The sequence below is a fragment of the Dipodomys ordii genome, unplaced genomic scaffold (genome assembly GCF_000151885.1).
Source record: "Dipodomys ordii isolate 6190 unplaced genomic scaffold, Dord_2.0 Scaffold36, whole genome shotgun sequence".
NCBI classification, from domain to species: Eukaryota; Metazoa; Chordata; class Mammalia; order Rodentia; family Heteromyidae; genus Dipodomys; species Dipodomys ordii.
Genome location: NW_012267252.1, coordinates 5,996,222 through 6,017,478, shown reverse-complemented (window position 1 = coordinate 6,017,478; position 21,257 = coordinate 5,996,222). Strand labels below are relative to the sequence as shown.

Genomic DNA, 21,257 nt, shown 5'->3' with positions numbered 1-21,257 from the left:
GCGCTACTTCCGGCTTTTTTCTTTTTGCTTATGTGGTGCTGAGGAATTGAACCCAGGGCCTCAGGCATGCAAGGCAAGCGCTCTACCACTGAGCTACCTTCCAGCCCTCTTCAGGCCTCTTGAGTGTTGGGATTACAGGAATGTACCACTACTGCTTTCAAACTCTGCAACATCATTTTGCTCCACTGTCCTCCTCTTCCTCCTCCTCCTCCTCCTTCTTCTCCTCCTCCACCTCCTCTTCCACCTCCTCCTCCTCCTTCTCTTCCTCCTCCTCTTAGTTCTACCCGCCTCTGTCTCTGTCTCTCACTCACTTTGACTCTTTTTGTTTCTTACTTTTTGTTAATGTGGTACTGACGCTTGAATTCAGGGCTAGAGCTGACTGCAACTTACTCATCTATTCAGCAATATATGGTACATTAAGAAAAAACATCAAGCCAAGCGCTGGTGGCTCACGCCTGTAATCCTAACTACTCAGGAAGCTAAGATCTGAGGATAGCGCCCAGGCCCAGAGTTCAAGCCCCACGACCAAACAAAAAAAAAAAAGAAAAAGTATCAACACATAAAACATGTTCACAAGCTGGGAGTGGGGAGTAAGCCAAATAAGTAAATAAGTAAGCCAAATAAGTAAATAAAATAAGCTAGATGGTAATAACTAAGTGCTTTAAAGAAGATTTTTTTTGGGGGGGGGTGTCCAGTCGTGGGGCCTGAATTCTGGGCCTGGGCACTGTCCCTCAGTTCTTCAGCTCAAGGCTAGTGCTCTACCACTTGAGCCACAGCGCCACTTCAGGCTTTTTTCTTTTTGCTTATGTGGTGCTGAGGAATCGAACCCAGGGCCTCAGGCATGCATGGCAAGCGCTCTACCACTGAGCCACCTTCCCAGCCCCTAAAGAAGAATTAGAAAGGAAAATGGAGATGTTATTTTATGGAGGGGAGACAGGATTCTCATTTTAAAGATGAGGATTGTCAATGAGGATTGATAAGAAGGTATTTGAAGAAAGACCTAGGAGTTGAGGGAGTCAAGTGTGGGCTGTCTGCTGATAGAGACTTCCAAGGGCAGGGAAGACAAGTGCAAGGGCCCTGAGGCACAAGATTGCCTGACACAGCAAGGGAACCAGAGTATGGTGAGCAGAGCAAGAAAAGAGAGCAATAGGAGATGAGGTAAACACAAGTAAAGTGCATAGGACCTTGGAGATTGTCATAACCTATTGCTTTCACTCAAGTGAGACTGGAAGCCAGTGGACAGTTCTGAGCAGGGAACTGACTGCATGAGGTGCTGTGCAAATTGTCCCTGGCCAAAGAATTGACACAAGACTAACAGATCCACATTGGCAAGGTTCCTGTAAATCTTATTCCCTGAGCTCGGTTACTGCCTTCCTTCTGGGCCTCTTCTCTATGCAAAACCCCTGGTTACAAGAATGAAAAATTGTCAGACTGGCTCCAGGAGGGCGGGGATTCAGGGTGTATGCAACTTGATACATTGGAAAAGCTAGAAGGGGAAGGAAAGGGGGTTAGTTTTCACTACATGTTTTTCCCTCTACCAACCAAGCTTTCAGAAGTGGTTAGGAGTCAAATCTATCAAATGCAGAAAGCACAAGCAGCCAGCTGTACTCCCTGTTTTTCAGCAGTTTCTTCCCCCCACAGTCCTGACCTTACACTGAACACCCTGAGGTTAGAGCCAGGCAAATTGGGAGTTAGAGGGAGAGCTCCAAGTGGCCCCAGTAACCAATGAAGGTCAGATCTAGAAAAACACAAATGCATCCTCATTGCTGGCCTTCAAGAAGCAAGGCCAAGGACCAGGGACTCTGTGACCTCACTAACCTGAAATAGGGAAGGAAAAAAAATAAAAGGATCTTTGAGGGTCCCCAGTTTCTGTAGACATACTGGCAAAGGCTGGGAATAAACCACACTTTCTGGGAAGCTGCTACAAATCTAAATTCTCACTAGTGAATAGGCAACTGGCTTAACCTTAAATGAGGGCCAATCACAGTTCCAAGACGCTGGACTCCTTCTTCCAGTTAGGTCTCTGTAAGATCCGCTCATGGATGGCTAGCAGACTCCTCCCTCCTCGCAGCAAAGTCTCCACCCAGTACCTGCGTTACCAAGGCAACTGGGACACCTGGAAGAGGTCACATCTGCATCTGCTGAGGTCACATCTGAATTTGATGTGGCCACACCTTTCTCTGCCCATACCCTAGATAAGGCCTAGCCCAAGATAAAGCCTAGCCCAGGCCCAGACGCTCGCTCTCTCTGCTCTTTTCTAGCTCTTTCCTTCTCTTCTCTTTCCCAGCTCTCTTCTCTTTCCAATCTCTCTCTTTCTCACCTCTCTCCCAGATGCTCTCTTTTCTAGCTCTTTTCTCTCTTTCCCACTCTTCCCAGGCCTTTCCCAGGCCTTTCCCCACTGCGTGGAGGACGAAGATGGCCTGGTGCCAGCCAGAACGATGAATAAACCTACTCCTTACCTGAATACAACATGCGTGGTGCTGTTCTTACTCGACTACCTCTTTTTAAAAACCTAACAGTCTCAAGAGATGATTCTAGGGTTGGGAAGGTATCTCAGTGATAGAGTGCTTGCCTTGCATGCATGAGGCCCTGGGTTTGATTCCTCAGCACCACATAAACAGAAAAAGCCTGAAGTGGTGCTGTGGCTCAAGTGGTAGAGTGCTAGCCTTGAGCTGAAGAGTGTAGAGAGAGCGCCCAGGCCGAGTTCAAGCCCCACGACTGACAAAAACCAGCAACAACAAAAAGAAATGATTCCACAAGGAAAAAGGCAGGCACTTAAGGCTCTGAGGTTCTATCAGGCTCTCCTTCCCAAAGGTAAGAGCTGAAGGTCTATGAAGATCAGTATCAGGTCTGTGTTATTCATTACCACAGATATCCTGCCAGAACTACATCCCAGTAATGATACTTGGGCCCTCCAAAGAAGCAGAGCCCATGATTAATACTGCCTGCTCAACATCACCTGGTAGACCTTGTGCCAGGAAATGGCAGCAGACCATCCTTTCTCCTAGATTCATTCAGCAGTCCCGCTGAAAAGACAGTATTATTACATAATAATACAATATTATTTTTATTACCCTAAATAAATTGCCCAAGTTATCTTAGGCAATGAAAAGCTCACACCCATCTTTGTGCCTATGATTATGAATATTTTGTCTCCTTGAGTACAAGGAGCCTAGGACAGGCACTGTCATTTGATTTCTTTTTTTTTCCCTTTTTTTTTTTTGGTCGATTGTGGGGCTTGAATTCTGGGCCTGGACACTGTCCCTCAGCTCTTCAGCTCAAGGCTAGCGCTCTACCACTTGACCTACAGTGCCACTTCCGGTCTTCTGGTGGTAACAGTTGGAGGTAACAGTTTCACAGACTTTCCTGCCCGGGCTGGCTTTGAACCACGATCCTCTGATCTCAGCCTCCTGAGTAGTTAGGATTACAGGCGTGAGCCACCGGTGCCTGCTGTCTTTTGATTTCAAATACCCAAGAAAAGGAGAAATAAGACAGCTCATGTTGGCCAATTCTTGCTAACACCAATCATCCAATCTTGACTTCTTTTTGTAGGGGAAATGTAATGGGGATTATTTGTTGGTGAGAGGGTCTCACTATGTGTCCCACATTGGCCTGAAACTCCTGATCCTCCTACTTCTATCTCTTGAGTATAAGTTACAGGTACATGTCCCCATGCTCAGCACAATCTTGACCTTTATAAGAAGAAAACAACAGCAACAGGTACAACATGCCCTCAAGATTACTACTACCATGTTGAGAGTACAGTTGTGGTTTCAGGAAAGGATCCAAATATTAACTGACAAGTGAGCAATCAGCAACTGGTACACATGCTCACTACAGTGCTCTGTACTGTTATAAGGGGGGAAATGGATGAACCTAATGTAACATGACAATGAATGAGGACCATATTCCCAAGCAAATGTGCTTTTTATTTAGAATCTAAAAACCAAAGCAGTAGTGGGCAAGCTAAATGTATAAACAGCTTTAACCAGGTAGCAGATAAGCCTTGGAAGGTGTTAGGCTCTAAAGGGAGTTAAAGGTCCATGCACACCTGGAATAGCACCAGTCACTATAAATTTTTAGTGGATCAGATTAAGAACAGATAATGAATCACAAACAAGCTGGGCGCCGGTGGCTCATGCCTGCAATCCTAGCTACTCAGGAGGCTGAGATCTGAGGATTGCGGTTCAAAGCCAGCTTGGACAGGAAAGTCCGTGAGACTTTTTTTTTTTTGGGGGGGTCCAGTCGTGGGGCCTGAACTCTGGGCCTGGGTGCTATCCCTCAGCTCTTCAGCTCAAGGCTAGCGCTCTACCACGTGAGCCACAGCACCACTTCCGGCTTTTTTCTTTTTTCTTATGTGGTGCTGAGGAATCGAACCCAGGGCCTCAGGCATGCAAGGCAAGCACTCTACCACTGAGCCACCTTCCCAGCCCCAGTCCGTGAGACTCTTATCTCCAGTAAACCACTAGAAAACCAGAAGTGGCACTGTGGCTCAAGCGGTAGAGCACTCGCCTTGAGCTGAAGAGCACAGGGACAGTGCCCAAGTTCAGAGTTCAAGCCCCACGACTGACAAAAAAAAAACAACAACACACAAACAAAAGGTAGTAAGATTATGAATTATTTCTTTCTACCTTCTCTAATTTCCAATATCTTAGGTAATATGCTTCACTTTCTTTATAAATTAAAAAAAGCCTAACTTACAGTGTAACTCCATATGGTCTGTGTGGATAAGTCACATCAGTGTTATTCTACCACTTTGAGCCACAATGCTACTTCCAGTTTTTGGTGGCTAATTGGAGGTAAGAGTCTCACAGACTTTCCTGCTTGTGCTGGCATCGAACCATGATCCTCTGATCTCAGCCTCCTGAATAGTTAGGATTACAAGCATGAGCCACCAGCACACAGCTACACGGGTCTTTCATAATGTACTAGAGGGTATAATCTATCTCCAACCTGGGGACTAGGGTGCAGGTCCCTGTATCAGCTAGACTTTATGAAAAACACATCAATGAAGAAGAACTAATGAGCTAGTCCCATCTATGGCAGAGATGGAGGATTTCATAGCTAGATCCAGCATTTAATCAAGGACTCTAACACAATTACTGGCTTGAGAAGTGGTCAAAAGGAAGATATACCAGAAAACATAAATGACTCCACCATCTGAACCTGTGATGTGAGAAAAAAGGCAATGCATGGGGGTGGAGGGGGAGAAGGAAGGAAGAGAAGAGAGAGGTTGAACCTGAAATCTGGCTGAGTGGAAGTGGCAGCTTCAGATTCAGTTAAAGTGCTAAGCTGGGCCCTACCCCTCCCTGGGCTAAGATGATAGGTGCCCCACTCTTTCTAGATGGCCCAGAGCTATGTCCTTACTAGAGAATGTTACAACTTCACATAGTCATCCTGAAACCAAACATCTCAAAGAGGAAAAGCAAAAAGACTAAAGCTTCAAAGCGGCCTTCCCTCCATTACGACTGCAGACCCCTTCTCTAGGGCTTCTATGGGACAGAAACCTGCCATCTCTGCAGTTGGTTTATTAACAAAGCACTCTGATGAGAGCTTTGGGAGGAAAGCTCAAGCACAATCCGACAGAAACCAAGCTCGCATACAGGTGTGTAGGGCAAAGATGAGATTTCTACTGAAAGCTCTAGTAGGTGAAATGTTAAGCTAAAAATTTTCTACAAGCCAAGCTTTAAGCAGGGAAAGTTAGTATTTCTTAACTATAGAAGATCAAAGCCACACTAAATTGTAATTGAAAAAGTTAAAGCTAGTGTTTTAATAAATAACTTGTGTAGTACAGAGTCCAATAAAGAATATGAAGGGGAAATAAAACTCTCTACCAAACAAGTAAAAGCAGTCACAGAAAAGCAGCCGTTCCAGCCCCAAAAAGGGGGCAGGATTACTCCTAACTCCACTGGGCATAGCTGCCATTGAGTCAGCAATTATGGGACATATAGCCTAGAACTCCCATGGTGGTAAGGTGTGGCTAGCACTCAGGCCAACTCCTCACAAAGGCTGTCTTTGGAGCCAGCACAGTGCATACAGCAGATGTCCTGCCCAGGTGGAATCCTACCAGACACGTCTACTTCATTCACAAACACATTCTTCAGCTACCAAGCCTCATAGGCCACCCTAGGCCCCTTGTAGTTCTGTTCAATCAGAGCTGCTGGTAGCAAGGGCAGCCAGAAATCCTCAGAGAGAGGGACTGAAGTTGCTGCCTCCACAGAGCCTCAGAGTCCCACATTCCATCCACAGCTGCCTGGCCACAAGGGAAAGGCCAGAGCTACAGGCTCTGACAAGCACTTGGCAGCTGAAGTTCAGCTGTCTGATACTTCCTGAGACCAGGGACTTGGACAGGATAGTCTCTCCTGTTTAAGTCAGTTGAGGGTAGCCTCTGGCTTCCTAGAAAAACACTTTACTTTCTCCTGTGGTTTCCCCAAGCTGGAACTTGTGCCATCTCTCCAGTTTTAGAAACAACCTCTTCTGAGCCTTTTGATGTACTCATAGAAGGTAAGAGTAGAAGTGTGGTTACTAGGGGCCAAGGAGAGTAAGAGAGAAGGATGGAGAGAGGCTAGTCAATTGGGAACTAAGTTACAGTTAGATGGGACAAGAAGTTCTGATGTGCCCTTGCATAGTTGAGTGACTATAGATAATAATTTACTGTACATTTCAAAGAGCAAAATGATAGAATTTTAAACATTTGGGCTATAAGGAATAAGACAGACATGTTGAAACTGATTTAAACATTACACAACGTATACATGTGTCAAGCATATCAGGATATATCCGATCACACAATTTCTATTTTATTTGTCACTTAAAATACATCTGAACCATTTTTATGCCTTTATCAGTTAAAAAAAATTGGGGGGGCTGGGAATGTAGCTTAGTAGTAGAGTGATTGCCTAGCATGAATGAATTCCTAGATTGATTTCTTAGTACCACATAAAACAGAAAAAGCCAGAAATGGTGCTGTGGCTCAAGTGGTAGAGCCTTGAACACAAAGAGGCTCAGGAGTTCAAGCCCAGTGCTCAGGCCCTGAGTTCAAGTGTAGGGTATATGGGGCCTTGGGTACAATCCATAGCCACTCAAATATAAAAAAGTTACCTTTAAAAAAAAAGTTACAGGAGGGCAGGGGTGGTAAGGGGAAACAAAGGAGGAGGCAACAATGCTTTATAAGAAATGTATTCATTACCTTGCTCATGTAATTGTAACCCCTCAGTATGGTATTTTCACAACAAAAAAAAAAACTTATTAATATAAAAAAAAGTTACGGAAGTGGCACTGTGGCTCAAGGGATAGAGCGCTCGCCTTGAGCTGAAGAGCTCAGAAACAGTGCCCAAGCCCAGAGTTCAAGCCCCATTACCGACAAAAGAAAAAAAAAAAGTTACTTTTTCTTTTCTTCAGTTTTGGGGCTTGGACTCAGGGCCTGGGCTCTATCCCTGAGTTTTGTTTTTTGGTTTTTTCTTGTTGCTTATTCAGCTTGAACTCTGAGCCTGCATGCTGTCGTCCCTCAGCTATTCAACTCAAGGCTTAGTGCTCTACCACTTGAGCCACAGAGCCACTTCCGAGATTTTTTTTTTCCAGTCTTAGGGCTTGAACTCAGGGCCTGGGCCCTGTCTCTAAGCTTCCTTGGTCAAGGCTAGTATTCTACCACTTGAGTCACAGCATCACTTCTGGCTTTTTTTTATGTAGTACTAAGGAATTTCGATTCATGCATGCTAGGCAAGCACTCTACCACTAAGCCACATTCCCAGCCCTGTCCCTGAGCTTTTTTGCTTAACCTCAGCGCTCTACCACTTTGAGCCACAGCACTATTTCTGGTTTTCTGGTGATTAATTGGGAAACTGTCACACAGACTTTCCTGTCCAGGCTGACTTTGAGCAGTGATCCTCAGATCTCAGCCTCCTGAGTAGCTAGGATTACAGACATGAGCCACAGGCTCCTGGATAAAAAAGTAACTCATAATCCCCATTGCCTATATAAGTAATTTAGCCTTTTTTTTTGTTTTTAAGATTGATGCAACCAAGAGCTCTCTTGTCCTGTTTTCTGTAGGGAAAGAGCTAATCTGCTTGCTCTTCACTCTTTTTAGGGTTTCCAGGGTGAGGCTTCCTGCCTTTGAGAAAAAAGAAATGCAAAGGACTTCTCTGCTTCTCTGTGTCCCCTTCTATCCTCAATGAACTATGAGGAAAAAGAAAGATCCTACTAAGAGGAGGCACAGGTAGGCACTGAACAAATGCTGCTGAGTCAAAATGGAAAGGCAATATAGCACTGTGGCTAAGAATACAAGCTTTGGGGTCACTAGATCTTACAAGCTAAGGAACAAACTTCTCTGAGTTTCTGTATCTATATACAGATAATAAGAATTCTTCACATCACAGAATTACCCTGACTAGAATATAAAATTATTTTTATTTTATTTTTTATCACTTTTACTTTCAAGAGACAAGATCTCATTATATTTCCCATACTAGTCCCCAACTCCTAGTGGGGAAGCAAATGAGCCTCTTGCTCTTGTCTCTGCTCTTTTGTTTTCCTCCCATAATAACTGAACTATGAGCCTCATACTTTCATTGTTTTTTGTTTTTGCCAGTCCTCGGGCTTGAACTCAGGGCCTGGGCACTGTCCCTGAGCTTCTTTTGCTCAAAGCTGGCACTCTACCACTTGAGCTGTAGTGCCACTTCTGGCTTTTTCTGTTTATGTGGTACTCAGGAATCGAACCCAGGGCTTCCCGCATGCTAGGCAAACACTCTACCACTAAGCCACATTCCCAGTCATTGAGTTTTTGACACTCATAGCTGGTGTTCTACCACTTGAGCCATACCTCCACTATGGCATCTTGCTGGTTAACTGGAGATAAGAATCTCTTGAGCCAGGCGCCAGTGGCTCACGCCTGTAATCCTAGCTACTCAGGAAGCTGAGATCTGAGGATCAAGGTTCAAAGACAGCCCTGGCAGGAAAGTCCATGAGACTCATATCTCCAATAAACCACTAGAAAACCGGAAGTGGCCCTGTGGCTCAAGGGGTAGAGCGTTCACCTTGAGCTGAAGAGCACAGGGACAGAGCCCAAGCCCAGAGTTCAAGCCCCACGACCAAAAAAAAAAAAATCAGCTAGAATTACAGACATGCCCAGCTTGGCTTGATAATTTTATATAAAGAATTTAGCTTTGGGGCTGGGAAGGTGGCTCAGTGGTAGAGTGCTTGCCTTGCATGCATGAGTTCGATTGCATGCTGGGTTCGATTCCTCAGCAGCACATAAGCAAAAAGAAAAAAGCCGGAAGTGGTGCTGTGGCTCAAGTGGTAGAGTGCTAGCCTTGAGCTGAAGAACTGAGGGACAGTGCCCAGGCCCAGAGTTCAGGCCCCACGACTGGACACAAAAAAAGAAAAAAAAAAAAAGAATTTAGCTTCACATCTTCCTTTGAGTGACTGCAGATCTGGCAGCCTAACTAAAAGTCAGTCTCTCCACTGTGCTCCTATATCATGTTCTACAGTCTTGGCTTACAGCATTTATTAATATTGCAACATCTCTTTCATGTTCCCCACCCTTCTAGAACGTGAACACACTATAACATAAATTATGTCTTACCATTTTATTCTAAGATGTCTATTATATGTCATTCAGTGTCTACTGCAAAATAGGTGATTACCGAAAAAGATGTTTCTATTCTTTTCTGAGAATGATGAGCAAACAAAAAACAACAGAATGACACTAGAGATGTATATTGCCATAGTTTCAATACAGCACCTTTTAGCACTTAAGCTATATAGGAGAATACTCAACTTTCTGACCTTGGCTTCAAATACTAAGTTAAATGGAAATCCATTAAAACCTATTTTAATGAGATCTGATCACATAAAATGTTTGCAACTGAAAGATTTTCTTCAAGAAACTTATCAGAGCCAGGCCTGATTATAGACTCATGCATCTATAATTCTAGCTATTCAGAGGCTGAGATCTGAGAATTGAGGTCCAAAGCTAGCCTAGGCAGATAAACCTAAGAAATTCTTATCACCAATTAATCAGCAAAAAGCCAAAAATGGCAATGTGGCTCAGGTGGTAGAAAGCCAACCTTTAGCAAAAAAGCTAAGCAAAAGCTTGAAGCTCTGAGTTCACTGTCATTAAAAAAGAAAGAAAAAAAAAAGAAAAAGAAACTTACCAGGATCAAAAAGAAGCCAGTCACACCTGCACAAGGCCAATTATAAAGGTACTTTTGACAACATACAGCAGAACCAGAACTGGATAAATGAAAACATTCCCTTTCATGTCCTACTGGCAGGAAGTGATGCTGGAGAACACTACACTATAAAGATGAGGTGTAAGCCCAAATAGAAGTTTTACTTATTATAAATAGCTTTTGAATGTCAAAACACTTTATCATATAGAAATAACAGACACATGAGAGGTTAGTGTTAAACTAGGAAAAACAGTAAGGAAGGCCCTACCTCAAATTCAGATGTTAAAACATGGACCTTTCTCTACTACATTTGTCATCTTACTTTGAGCTTTAGACCCATATCAGATAGATACATTGGAAGAATCCTTATGTTACATAGGAAATAGTTTCCTTTTAACTATAATAAATCTGTCAACAAAAATGTATGGAATAGCAGCACCAAATGCCCTCTGCAGGTTCTTATTAAAAATATAAATAAAAATCTAGCATGGTCCTTTTATTCCCCACATCTGTTTGCTATTCTATCTCCATTTATTAAAATTATAATGCAAGGTCTCCATTCAGGTAAGATTAAGTCCCTGTTCCCAAACCTTCTGCTGACACTCCAAACATTTGGAAAGCAGTACAGGCAGGTCCAGACATTGTTTCCACCATGCCACCATGTGCCAGTAGAGATGAGGCCTGGCCCAGTGAATTTAACATGAGAAAAGATGAAGCTGGATTGGGTCTATGGTCAGAGTTGGTATAGCCTAGTGAATGAGAGCTCGGACTTTGGTTCAGTACAATTCAGTCCTAATTGTTTTAGACGGGCTTGAACTCAGAGCCAGGGCATTGTCCTTTAGCTTTTTCACTCAAGGCTGTTTTCCTACTGAGCCACAGCTCCACTTCCAACTTTTTTGGTTATTTAGTGAAAATAAGAGTCACACAGACTTTCTTGCCCAGGCTGACTTCAAACCCTGATCCTCTGATCTTAGCCTCCTAAGTAGCAAGGATTACAGGCTTGAGCCACCAATGCCCAGCTTTACCCTAATTCTTTCACAACCTAGATGTGAGACTTAGAGTAACTCATTTACCCTCTGAACAGATCTACGTTTCCTCATCTATAAGATGGAGCTTACAAGAGAGCTTAATAAGATTGTAAAACAGCCAGCACAGATGGTTCATGTGTGTAATCCTACTTATTCAGGAGGCTGAGATCTGAGGATGGTGGTTCAAAGCCAGCCCGGGTAGGAAAGGCTGTGAGACTCATCTCCAATTAACCACCAGAAAACCAGAAGCAGTGTTGTGGCTCACAGTGGTAGAGCCTTGGGCAAAAATGCTCTGGGACAGTATCCAGACCATGAGTTCAAGCACCTCGACTAACAAAAAAGATTGTAAAGCCCTTCTGCTACAGCAGCCATGGAAGAATAGCAACCATGGCTCTGCGCTACCCATGGCCGTGGGCCTCAAAAAGGGCCACAAAAGGACCGGGAATGTGAGCAAGCCGAGGCACAGCCACTGTTGTGGGCGCCTCCCCACAAACACACCAAGTTCGTGCAGGACAAGATCTGAGAGGTGAATAGCTTCGCCCTGTATGAGCAGCAGGCCATGGAGCTGCTCAAGGTGTCCAAAGACAAGCTCAAGTTCATCAAGAAAAGAGTAGGGACGAACACAGGCACCAAGAGGAAGTGGGAGGAAGCGGAGCAGCATGCTGGCAGCCAAGAGGAAGGCCGCCACCAAGAAGGACTGAGACCCCGCTGCCCCCAATAAACCTCTTCTCCCCTCAAAAAAAAAAAAAAAAGATTGTAAAACACTGAACACACAATATGGAAGACAATAAGAACTATTATAACAGTGGAAAAAAGGCTATTACTATCTTTACCATATCATTTTCATCTCTAAAAATCAGCTTCTACACAGGCAGGACAGAAAGCTCTGCTATCTTCAAGTTACCCAGCCTAAGGAGCCACCACTAGGCTCAAAAAAAAAAAATGGTATTAAAGACTACAAAAAAAAAGGTAGAAGTAAAAAACAGAAAGGATATGAGGGCTGGGGATGTGGCTTAGTGGTAGAGTGCTTGTCTAGCATGCATGAACTGGGTTCAATTCCTTAGTACCACATAAACAGAAAAAGGAAGTGGTACTGTGGTTCAAGTGGTAGGGTGCTAGTCTTGAGCACAGAGAAGCTGAGGGACAGAGCCCACTACAAGTATGAACTTTTAGGTCTGGAGAAGTAGTGATAGATCACTTGCCTGGCGTACATGAAGCCCTGGTTTCTATCTTCAACATCAGAAAAAAGTTAAAGAAAGTTAAAAAAAAAATAAAGAAAGTAAAAGGAGCCAGGTGCCAGTGGCTCACACCTGTAATCCTAGCTACTGAGATCTGAGAATCGTGGTTCAAAGCCAGCTCAGGCAGCAAAGTCCATGAGACTCTTATCTCCAATTAGCCACCAGAAAACCAGAAGTGGCACTGTGGCTCAAGTGGTAGAGTGCTCACCTTGAGCTGAAGAGCTCAGGACAGTGCCCAGGCCAGAGTTCAAGCCCCATGACCAAGAAAAAAAAAAGAAAGAAAGAAAAAGGATTGTGGATTCTGGAGTCAGAATCCCCACATTTAAATCTCAGCTTTGTCACTTCTAACAAGTGAGGTTTAAGCAAGTCATGGAACCTCCTTGTTTCTTGGTGTCCTTATGTGCAAAGTAGGATGAATATTAGTGTCAACCAGTTTAATTGTGTTATTGTGAAAATTAAATTCACTAGTAACATATACATGCAAAATAAATAGAATATTTGGCTTATAATCAGTGCTTAACAGACGTTGCTAGCTTTTGTAACTATCCCAATTGTTGCTATTACTTTAGAGGATTTACAATTAAGTTGAATAAGTTTAACTTGGTATTAAAATGTATTTGCTTTCTCCCAGCACAAATTAAATGTTTGGAGGGAAAAAGAAAAGGCAAGTAAGATTTAGAAGTGTGCAGGGAAACAAATGAAAGCAGACCAGTATTTAAAAAAAAAAAAAAAGTGAAATGAGGCCAGATGATGGTGGTTCACACCTGTAATCCTAGCTACTCAGAAGCTGAGATCTGAAAATCAAGATTTGAAGCCGGCACAGGAAGGGAAAGTCCATGAGTCTCTTATCTCCAGTTAAGAACCATAAAGCCAGAAGTGGAGATGTGGTTCAAGTGGTAGAGTACTAGCCTTAAATATAAAGAACAGCACCCAGACCCTAAATTCAAAGTACTGGCACAAAAGAAAGAAAAAAGTAGAGTGGATAAGCACAGAGCACAGAAAAATGCAGGTTAAAGGAAAGTAGATAGGCTGGCATCGGTGGCTCATGCCTGTAATCCTAGCTTTTCAGGAGGCTGAGAGCTGAGGATCACGGTTCAAAGCCAGCCCGGGCAGAAAAGTCAATGAGACTCTTATCTCCAATAAGCACTAGAAAAACCAGAAGTGGTGTGGTGACTCAAGCGGTAGAGCACTAGCCTTGAGCTGAAGAGTTGAGGGACAGCACCCACGCCCAGAGTTCAAGCCTCATAACCAACAGAAAAAAAAGAAAGAAAGAAAGAAAGTAGATCAGTGGTAGAACACTTGCCTGACAAGCACCAAGCTCTGAGTTTGATCCGCAGCACCACCCCTCCAGAAATAAGAAAGTAGGTAGCCAAGTAGCCAGGCAAGGTATATACCTACAATCTCAAGTACTTGGGAGTGGGCTGAGGTGGAAGATTGTAAGCCAGTTTAAGTAACTCAACAAGACTCCATAAAGAATAAGATGAAGATGAAGAAGAGGAGTAGAAGGGGGAGGAAAAGGAGGAGGAAAAAGCAGCACCAGCAGCAACAAGAAGCAGTGGAGAAAGAAGAAAAAAATTAATGTCAGGTGCTATGTCACATGCCTATAGTCCAAGTTACTGAAGAGTCTGAGGCAGGAGTATTTCTTGAGCCAAGTTTGAAGGAAGCCTGGGCAACATACCAAGACATTATCTCAAAACCAAAAACAAGGCTTAGTGGAGTGGTAGAGTGCTTGCCTAGTATGCATGAGGCCCTAGGTTCCATTCCTCCGTACCACATAAACAGAAAAAGCCGAAAGTGTCACTGTGGTTCAAGTGATAGAGTGCTAGCCTTGAGCAAAAGAAGTTCAGGGACAAAGCCTCCAGAGTTGAAGTCCCAGGACTGGCAAACAAAAAACAAAAAACAAAAACAAAATGGGGGAGAGTAGTGGGGAGAGTGGCAGTGGCTCATCCCTATAATCCCACCTACTCAGGAGGCTGAGATCTGAGGATCTAGGTTAAAACCAACCTGGGCAGGAAAGTCAGCAAGACTCTTTTTTATTTTAAATAAGTTTTTTATCGTGAAAATACTGTACAGAAGGGTTACAATCACATGAGCAAGGTAATGAGTACATTTCTTATCAAGCATTGGGGCCTCCTCCAACAAGACTTTTATCTCTAATTATGCACCAAAAAAAGCTGGAAGTGCAGCTGTAGCTCAAGTGGTAGAATGCTAGCTTAGAGCAAAAAAGCTCAGGGACAGCTCTCAGGCCAGTTCAAGCCCCAGGACTTGCACACGAAAAATAATAATAAGTAAAGCCAGGCACTGGTGGCTCACACCTGTAATCTTAGCTACTCAGGAGGCTGAGATCTGAGGATCAAGGTTCAAAGCCAGCCCAGACAGGAAAGTCCATGAGACTCTTATCTCCAATTAACCATAAGAAAACCAGAAGAGGTGCTGTGGCTCAAGTGGTAGAGCACTTCCCTTGAGCTGAAGAGCTGAGGGACTACACCCAATTCCAGAGTTCAAGCCCCATGAAAAAAATTGAAAAATTTAAAATAAAATAAAAAGTAGATAAGAATGATAAAGGGATATATACAAAGCAAGTATAATAAAATGTTAAATGACAGACATTGGTGATGTGAGTAGATTAGTGTTTGCTATAGAACTTAATTTTGCTTTATGTTGAAAAATTTTCAAGCTGGAGTTGTAGCTCCAAGATAGAGTGCTTACCTAGCATGCACAAGATTCTGGGTTCAATCCCCAGTAGCACAAGGAAAAGGAAAAAGAAAACAACAACAACATAAATTTCTGTGTTAAACTAAGAGGAAAAAAGAAAACATACAAGTATCAACCGAAGTTTGAGGTCAAGGACATGTTGCCTGTCCTCTGAGCCCAACTCCACAGAATGACTAGAAAAATCTAATGGTTTTTTCTGTATTAGAACAGTATTCACATTTGGATCACTGCAACATGAACAGAGGGCAGAGGGCAGAAACCGATAGGTTCCACTTGAGAAGTAACATCCTCACAGCAGTGTCCTTATCACCTCCTATTCAAGAAAACCTCAGAAACAGGCTCAAGCCTAAGGAATGGCAGGTGGAAGGTGAGTAGGTGGCATACACTCACTCATGTACTCTGTTGTCCCCATAGAGATCGCTCAGGCCAAAGCTGATATAGTGCCAGTGCTCAGGGATGTTGGCAGAAGGGCTCCCCACGTTCCTGTACATGCTAACATAGTCCAAGGGGTCTGGGCCTCCCAACCTGCAAAAAATAAAACATGAGTGTCAGTGTGAGCCTGGAAACTAGACAATATCAAACTGAGAGGCTCTGCTTTGCAAAATCCAAAGGTCCTATACTGGAGGGACCTACGGTGAAAAATAACTAAAGGGAGGCTACATCTCTCTAGGGATAAGCAGCTGAGGCTGCCTGATTTCACATGTATAAAAAGCTCCATTCTTTTACCTCCAACAAGCAAAGCCTCTTTTAGAAATAAAATAAACTGGGTAGTTGCCCATTTTGCTTTCTCCTGTTTCAAATTACCGATCCTAAATGGAATTGGCAGGGATTAATGCTTCTTCTTGATGCCTGTAAACATGCCAAGCTTCAAGGCAAGAGGAACATCGGTCAATCAATTGGCCTCTGCTGAATGACCATCCGGAGCATCCCCAACGGGCATTGTTCCTGGAAGCAGAGGCTCCCTTCCACTCCTGCCTCTTGGACAGCTAGTTCCTGAAAGACTATATTGTGTCCTATGTTAATTACAGTTTGTTCTAAACACACCCAAAGCCTCTAGTCTGTACAGACCCTGGCCTACACATAGACCAAAGTCTTTTATCATTGTAAGTGACAAAGGCCAAACTGAGGCTGGCTCAGTTCTGAGCAGAGCTGCTAGCAAGAGCCAAGCTAAACCCTATGAGTGCCTGCATCCAGAAGAGGATCCCAGGAGACTGCCAACTTAAAGGTAGAGCTGGGACAATAATAATTTGTGGCCTCTGAGGACCACATTAAATTTCCCCCATAATTCCAAAAGAGAAGCAATTGAGGAAGATTCAGTCATTATCTCACTCTGAGGATTTAGTTCAATAAGGATTCTCTTTAGCAGAGTAATTAGTACTTAAAAAAAAACTCCTGCTTTCCTTCAGAAAGTATAAACACCATCAGCAAAAGGAATTCCATATTTGGTCTATAAACACTATTTGAGCTGAGCACCAGTGGCTCACACCTATAATCCTGCCTACTCAGAAGACTGAGATCTGAGGAACTCTGTTCGAAGCCAGCCAAATTCATAATACTCTTACCTTCAATTAACCAGTAAAAAGATACAAATGGAAATGTGGCCAGTCTTGAGGGAAAAAGCCAGGCAAGGGCACAAGCCTTGAGATCAAGCCCCAGAGCTGGCACCAAAAACAAAAAAACAAAAACTACTATTTGAGCTGCCACCACTGTCTGACCATACCATAGAGTGCACTCTGCAAATGAGATAGACTACTAACAACCAAATAAAAGACCTGATACAGACAAACCCAGCAAGTGTGCCAGGACCATGCAATTCAAACTCTACTTAAAAGCAGTAGGTCTGGTTTTATCTTCTTTGTCAGGATATTATTTGCCTTTGTATAAATCCTTATTCTCTGCTAGGAAATGCAGTTATTTATAGATCTTAAAAGAAAGATACTAGGAATAGCTTAGAAACACAACTGAATTAGGAAAAGGGTCAAATTTCCATGTCCTTTAACTCTCATGTCACCAAATCACCTAATTCTAGAACCAATGGGATTTAGAAGTTTGTGAGGGGAAAGAAGGAAAAAGGCAGAACTCTCTGGAAGGACCTCAGAATAGACGGGAATGACTACAAATCACATATTTCTTTCAGTTTCTTGCTGCAAAATCCCAACCATGTCCCTACAATAGCATATGTCCATCAAAAAACAAGCACTGAAACTGTATTCACTGTCACCTGCCCTGCCATATCACTACAATCCTCCTCTGACCAAGACCCCCAAGAGCTGTCACATCAAGGAGATGCTTTACAACGAGTCAGGGAATAATCAAAGAGTCAAGTAAGCCGGGCGCTGGTGGCTCACGCCTGTAATCCTAGCTACTCAGGAAGCTGAGATCTGAGGATCGCGGTTCAAAGCTAGCCCGGGCAGGAGAGACGGTGAGACTCCTATCTCCAATAAACCACCAGAAAACCGGAAGTGGCACTGTAGCTCAAGTAGTAGAGCGCTCGCCTTGAGCTGAAGAGCTGAGGACCGACAAAAAAAAAAAAAAAAAGAGTAAAACTAACCTCATCCCATATCTCTGCTCTACTATGCAAATACAACTGTGGAAAATCATTATATTCTATACTAATAGGGCATGGAAAGGTGGTTTAGCGGTAGAGTGCTTGCCTTAACATGCATGAGGCCCTGGGTTCGATTCCTCAGCACCACATAGACAGAAAAGGCCGGAAGTGGCACTGTGGCTCAAGTGAGCTGAAGAGCTGAGGGACAGCACCCAGGCCTAGAGTTCAAGCCCCACGAGCAATAAAAAAATAAAATAGTTTAAAACAAAACTTTACATTATATTCTGTACTTAGAAAAAGATATTATCAAAGGGCCCAGGGCATCTCTTCACTCCACAGGTGTCTCTGCTTTAATCCTTGTTCATAGGGGACTCCAAGCCAAAGAACAACCCCTCAAAAGCAAAAGGAATCCCAAGGTACTCTAGGTAACAGCCAGGCTCAGCCTAATCGGTCACCCTGCTACAAGGACTAAAGAGGCTGATAGGATCCCTCCCAAATGTGAGGGATAAGAATAAATGCCAGTATCCTAATTTTGTAAACTCCTGGATCTTTGAAAGAAAAGAACTAGTCTTGGAGCTGTTCCCTCTTAGATGTTTCTGCATCTAGGCAGCATTTCTAATCTCACAATGTGTTGTACAATCCTCTTCATTTGTCATTGCACACTAGTCCATCTCTGAAGATAGGGCCTGGTTAATAAGCTTCAGGCAGAAAAAAGAAAAAAAATCCCTAATCATTTTAGTCTTTTGTATGATGCTTTGATACCTTTCACACCTAACTATTCCACAGAACCACTTTGGCGACAAAAATAGTTGTTAGATTCTGTGCAGGGATTTCTCCTCAGACTGACATGAGCCTGAACAAAGAACAAGGCAAAGCCAGCACTACTTTTCTAATGACACAAGGAAAGTTCATCACAACAGTTAAATGTAGAGGTACAATTATGAGGGGTGATTAAGTTAACAAGAGCTCATAAGCATTCTTCAGAATCTCCTTTCAACCAAAGGACAGTTTGTGTGCCAGAGAGGACTTCCTACCAACCATACCTGCTCTTAGCTTACCTGGACAGAGGAAGCTGCTCCCTATGGACCCTGTCTTAGAGAGTGGCTGTCCTCAGGCTCTCCACCCTATCAGCCTTCTTACCATCCTCTCGATGACCCAGTAAGCTCACCTCAGCCCGGTTCAGCCTAATGACTGCCATCTCCATAGGCAGTAAGAGACTGCCTATGTTCATTGAGAGAGACTCAGTCCTAAAAGAGAAGGTAAGCAACAAACATATTCACTACTCTTTCAGGTCTACCCTTTACAACAACTCAAGCAGGATGCGCTGAAGGGGTTCCTGGATAGAGTCAAGCAATTCCTCAGTCAACCTTTGGTCCAGAAACTATGAGGCAGGAAGTTTTCCACAGTCCCCATAACACCTGTTTGCCTGAAGGCTGAAACAAGTTGCAAAGAGGAATGGAAAACCAGAAAAGACCATCCTTACTCCCAAGGGCAGCCCGTCTGTAAAATGATCTTTAAAAGAGCAGTTTGAGGCTTACCCTGAGCATCCCAAAGAAACTGCTGCTTAAATTCTTGAGCTGTGGACAGGAAACTCCTCTAAACATCCTACTTCATGTCTTCCCTCCCTGCCCAGGGTTCAGCTCTTCATCATATTTACTTGTCTGGAAGTGGGAAGCTGTGGTCTTCATCTACAAACCATGGTTCCCTGCCCTATTTTTTTTTGTTTTGTTTTTTAATCCAGTCTGATTCTGTGTTTTTTTCCACTTCACTATTTTTATTAGCATACATTAATAGTTCAAGGGGTTTTCACTGGGATAATTTCACCTATATGTACAGTGTACTTTAAGCAAGTTCATCTTCTCTATTATATAGACCTTTTCTCACCCCCTCTTTTCAGTTTTTCTTTTCTCACCCCCTCTTTTCAGTTTTTCATGGGTTTCATTATCCAGCCCCTGTTAACTCGCAGCAAAGCAGCTGCAAGGCCAAAAGGAAGCTCTGCAGAAAGAGAACTGTGCAGAGTAAGCAAAAGTTTATCAGGAAGAGTTGCTCCATCAAACTCCAAAATGAACAGTTTCTAATTAATAGGACTTCTGAAGTCATCGGAAAGGTATCCAGAAGAGACCACCTCCTCAGTTCTTCACAAGCACAGCTCCCTCAACGTGCTAACCCCCTCCAACCCGATGGAGAGTCTGGGGGACTCCAGACCCTTCCCTAGCAGAAGCAGTCGCGTGCCCACGGTGCTTGGCGCTTGTTCAACATCGCTCTTCCAAAGCCCTCAGACTCCCCGGGCCCCGCCTCGCCTCCCCCATCCCACTGCAGTCGCTCCCCCTGGCTTCCCCTCGCGACCACTAATGACCCCCTCAGGAGCCCCCTCCTTTCACCACATTCACAAAGTTCCCTCTCACACCGTTCCCCCTCCGCTTCTATACACACCCCCAGTTCTCAATTCTCCTAATCCGGGTTAACCCTTCACTACCCACAGGATCTGTTTAACCCCTTTGTCCCCATTCCCAACTTCAGTCTTCACTCCTTTCCTCGCAGCAGGAAGTCCTTCCAAGTGCTTTAACCACTCTCCTCCTCCTCCTCCTCCTCCCTCTCCCCTAAACTACTTGGTCCCCAGTGCTCTGAGGTTTCCCAGCGCCTCCCTCGGCCCAGGGCATACCAGTACTTGACGATAGCGGTAACCTGGAGCGGGTTCGGTTGGTCAGGGTAAAGGCGGCGGCACTCTCCGTAGATAGCGTGCAGACCCGGGGGGAAGAGTGAGGCAAAGGCCGGAGGGGCAGTAGGGCCAGGGGCCGGGGGCGCGGTGGGGCCGGGGGCGCCGCTAGGCCGCAGCTCCGCCATCAGGGCGCGTAGTGTGCTGAGGGGACCCGAGAAGGTGGAGGAGGAAGAGCGCACTGACCGGCCAGCGGACAGACTCGGTGGGTGCGACTCCCGGAGGCGATGGGGGCTGCAGCGAGGTCTAGCTCCGCGCCTGCGCACGGTGCACTGTCCGCCCGAGCCGTCGCCGCCGCGGAGTCTGCCAGAGGGTGCCGCGGGACCGCGGGGAGCTCACGGGGGCGGGGCCCAGGCGCGCCCTGTCCCAGCACCCATTGGTTAGACTCCTTGTCAGTCACAAGGGGGAAGGCACGATTTGGCGATAGGCCCCGCCTCCTTCTCCTTGTGTTGGAAATGTCCCAAGGCTCTTGGTCTCCCCCTAGTGATAGGAGGAAACCAGGTTCAAATAGAGCCAAAGTACTTTTGAGGGTTCTAGGGTCCCACGAAAAGAAAAGCGCCGACAAAGCTGTTGTCATTCACTATTAATTTGCTGTCACGCTGACAATTGAAACACAAATCTGACAACAGATTGATTCATTCGCTCCTGCGACAATAATTTTAATAGATTATAAATTTTAATAGTTTTAGTGTCATTGACAAAAGGGTCCCTTTGACAAAAGAGAAGAAGGGAGAAAATAAAAGTGCACTGGGCACTTTCAAATACATTGACACGATCATCACGATCAATTCTAGCTCCCTAGAATTGCTAGAGCAGTTCCTAAACCCATAGATGATGATGTTT

The 21,257-nt window shown here is 44.4% G+C and overlaps 1 protein-coding gene and 1 pseudogene across 2 annotated transcripts in view; one reads left to right on the top strand and one right to left on the bottom strand.

Moving 5' to 3' along the window:
- The window catches only part of Sufu (suppressor of fused homolog (Drosophila)), a 95,865-nt gene extending 75,120 nt beyond the window's left edge, over positions 1-20,745 (bottom strand). For both annotated transcript variants that reach the window (XM_013017629.1, XM_013017631.1), the window contains exons 1-2: positions 20,361-20,745; positions 15,541-15,675 (exon numbers count right to left, since the gene is read on the bottom strand). In XM_013017629.1, coding sequence (XP_012873083.1) covers positions 15,541-15,675; positions 20,361-20,542 — 317 coding nt within the window. In that variant the 5' untranslated portion in view covers positions 20,543-20,745. The remainder of the gene's footprint in view (positions 1-15,540; positions 15,676-20,360) is intronic.
- On the top strand, positions 11,602-11,936 carry LOC105986623 (annotated as a pseudogene).
- Positions 20,746-21,257: the final 512 nt, after the last annotated feature.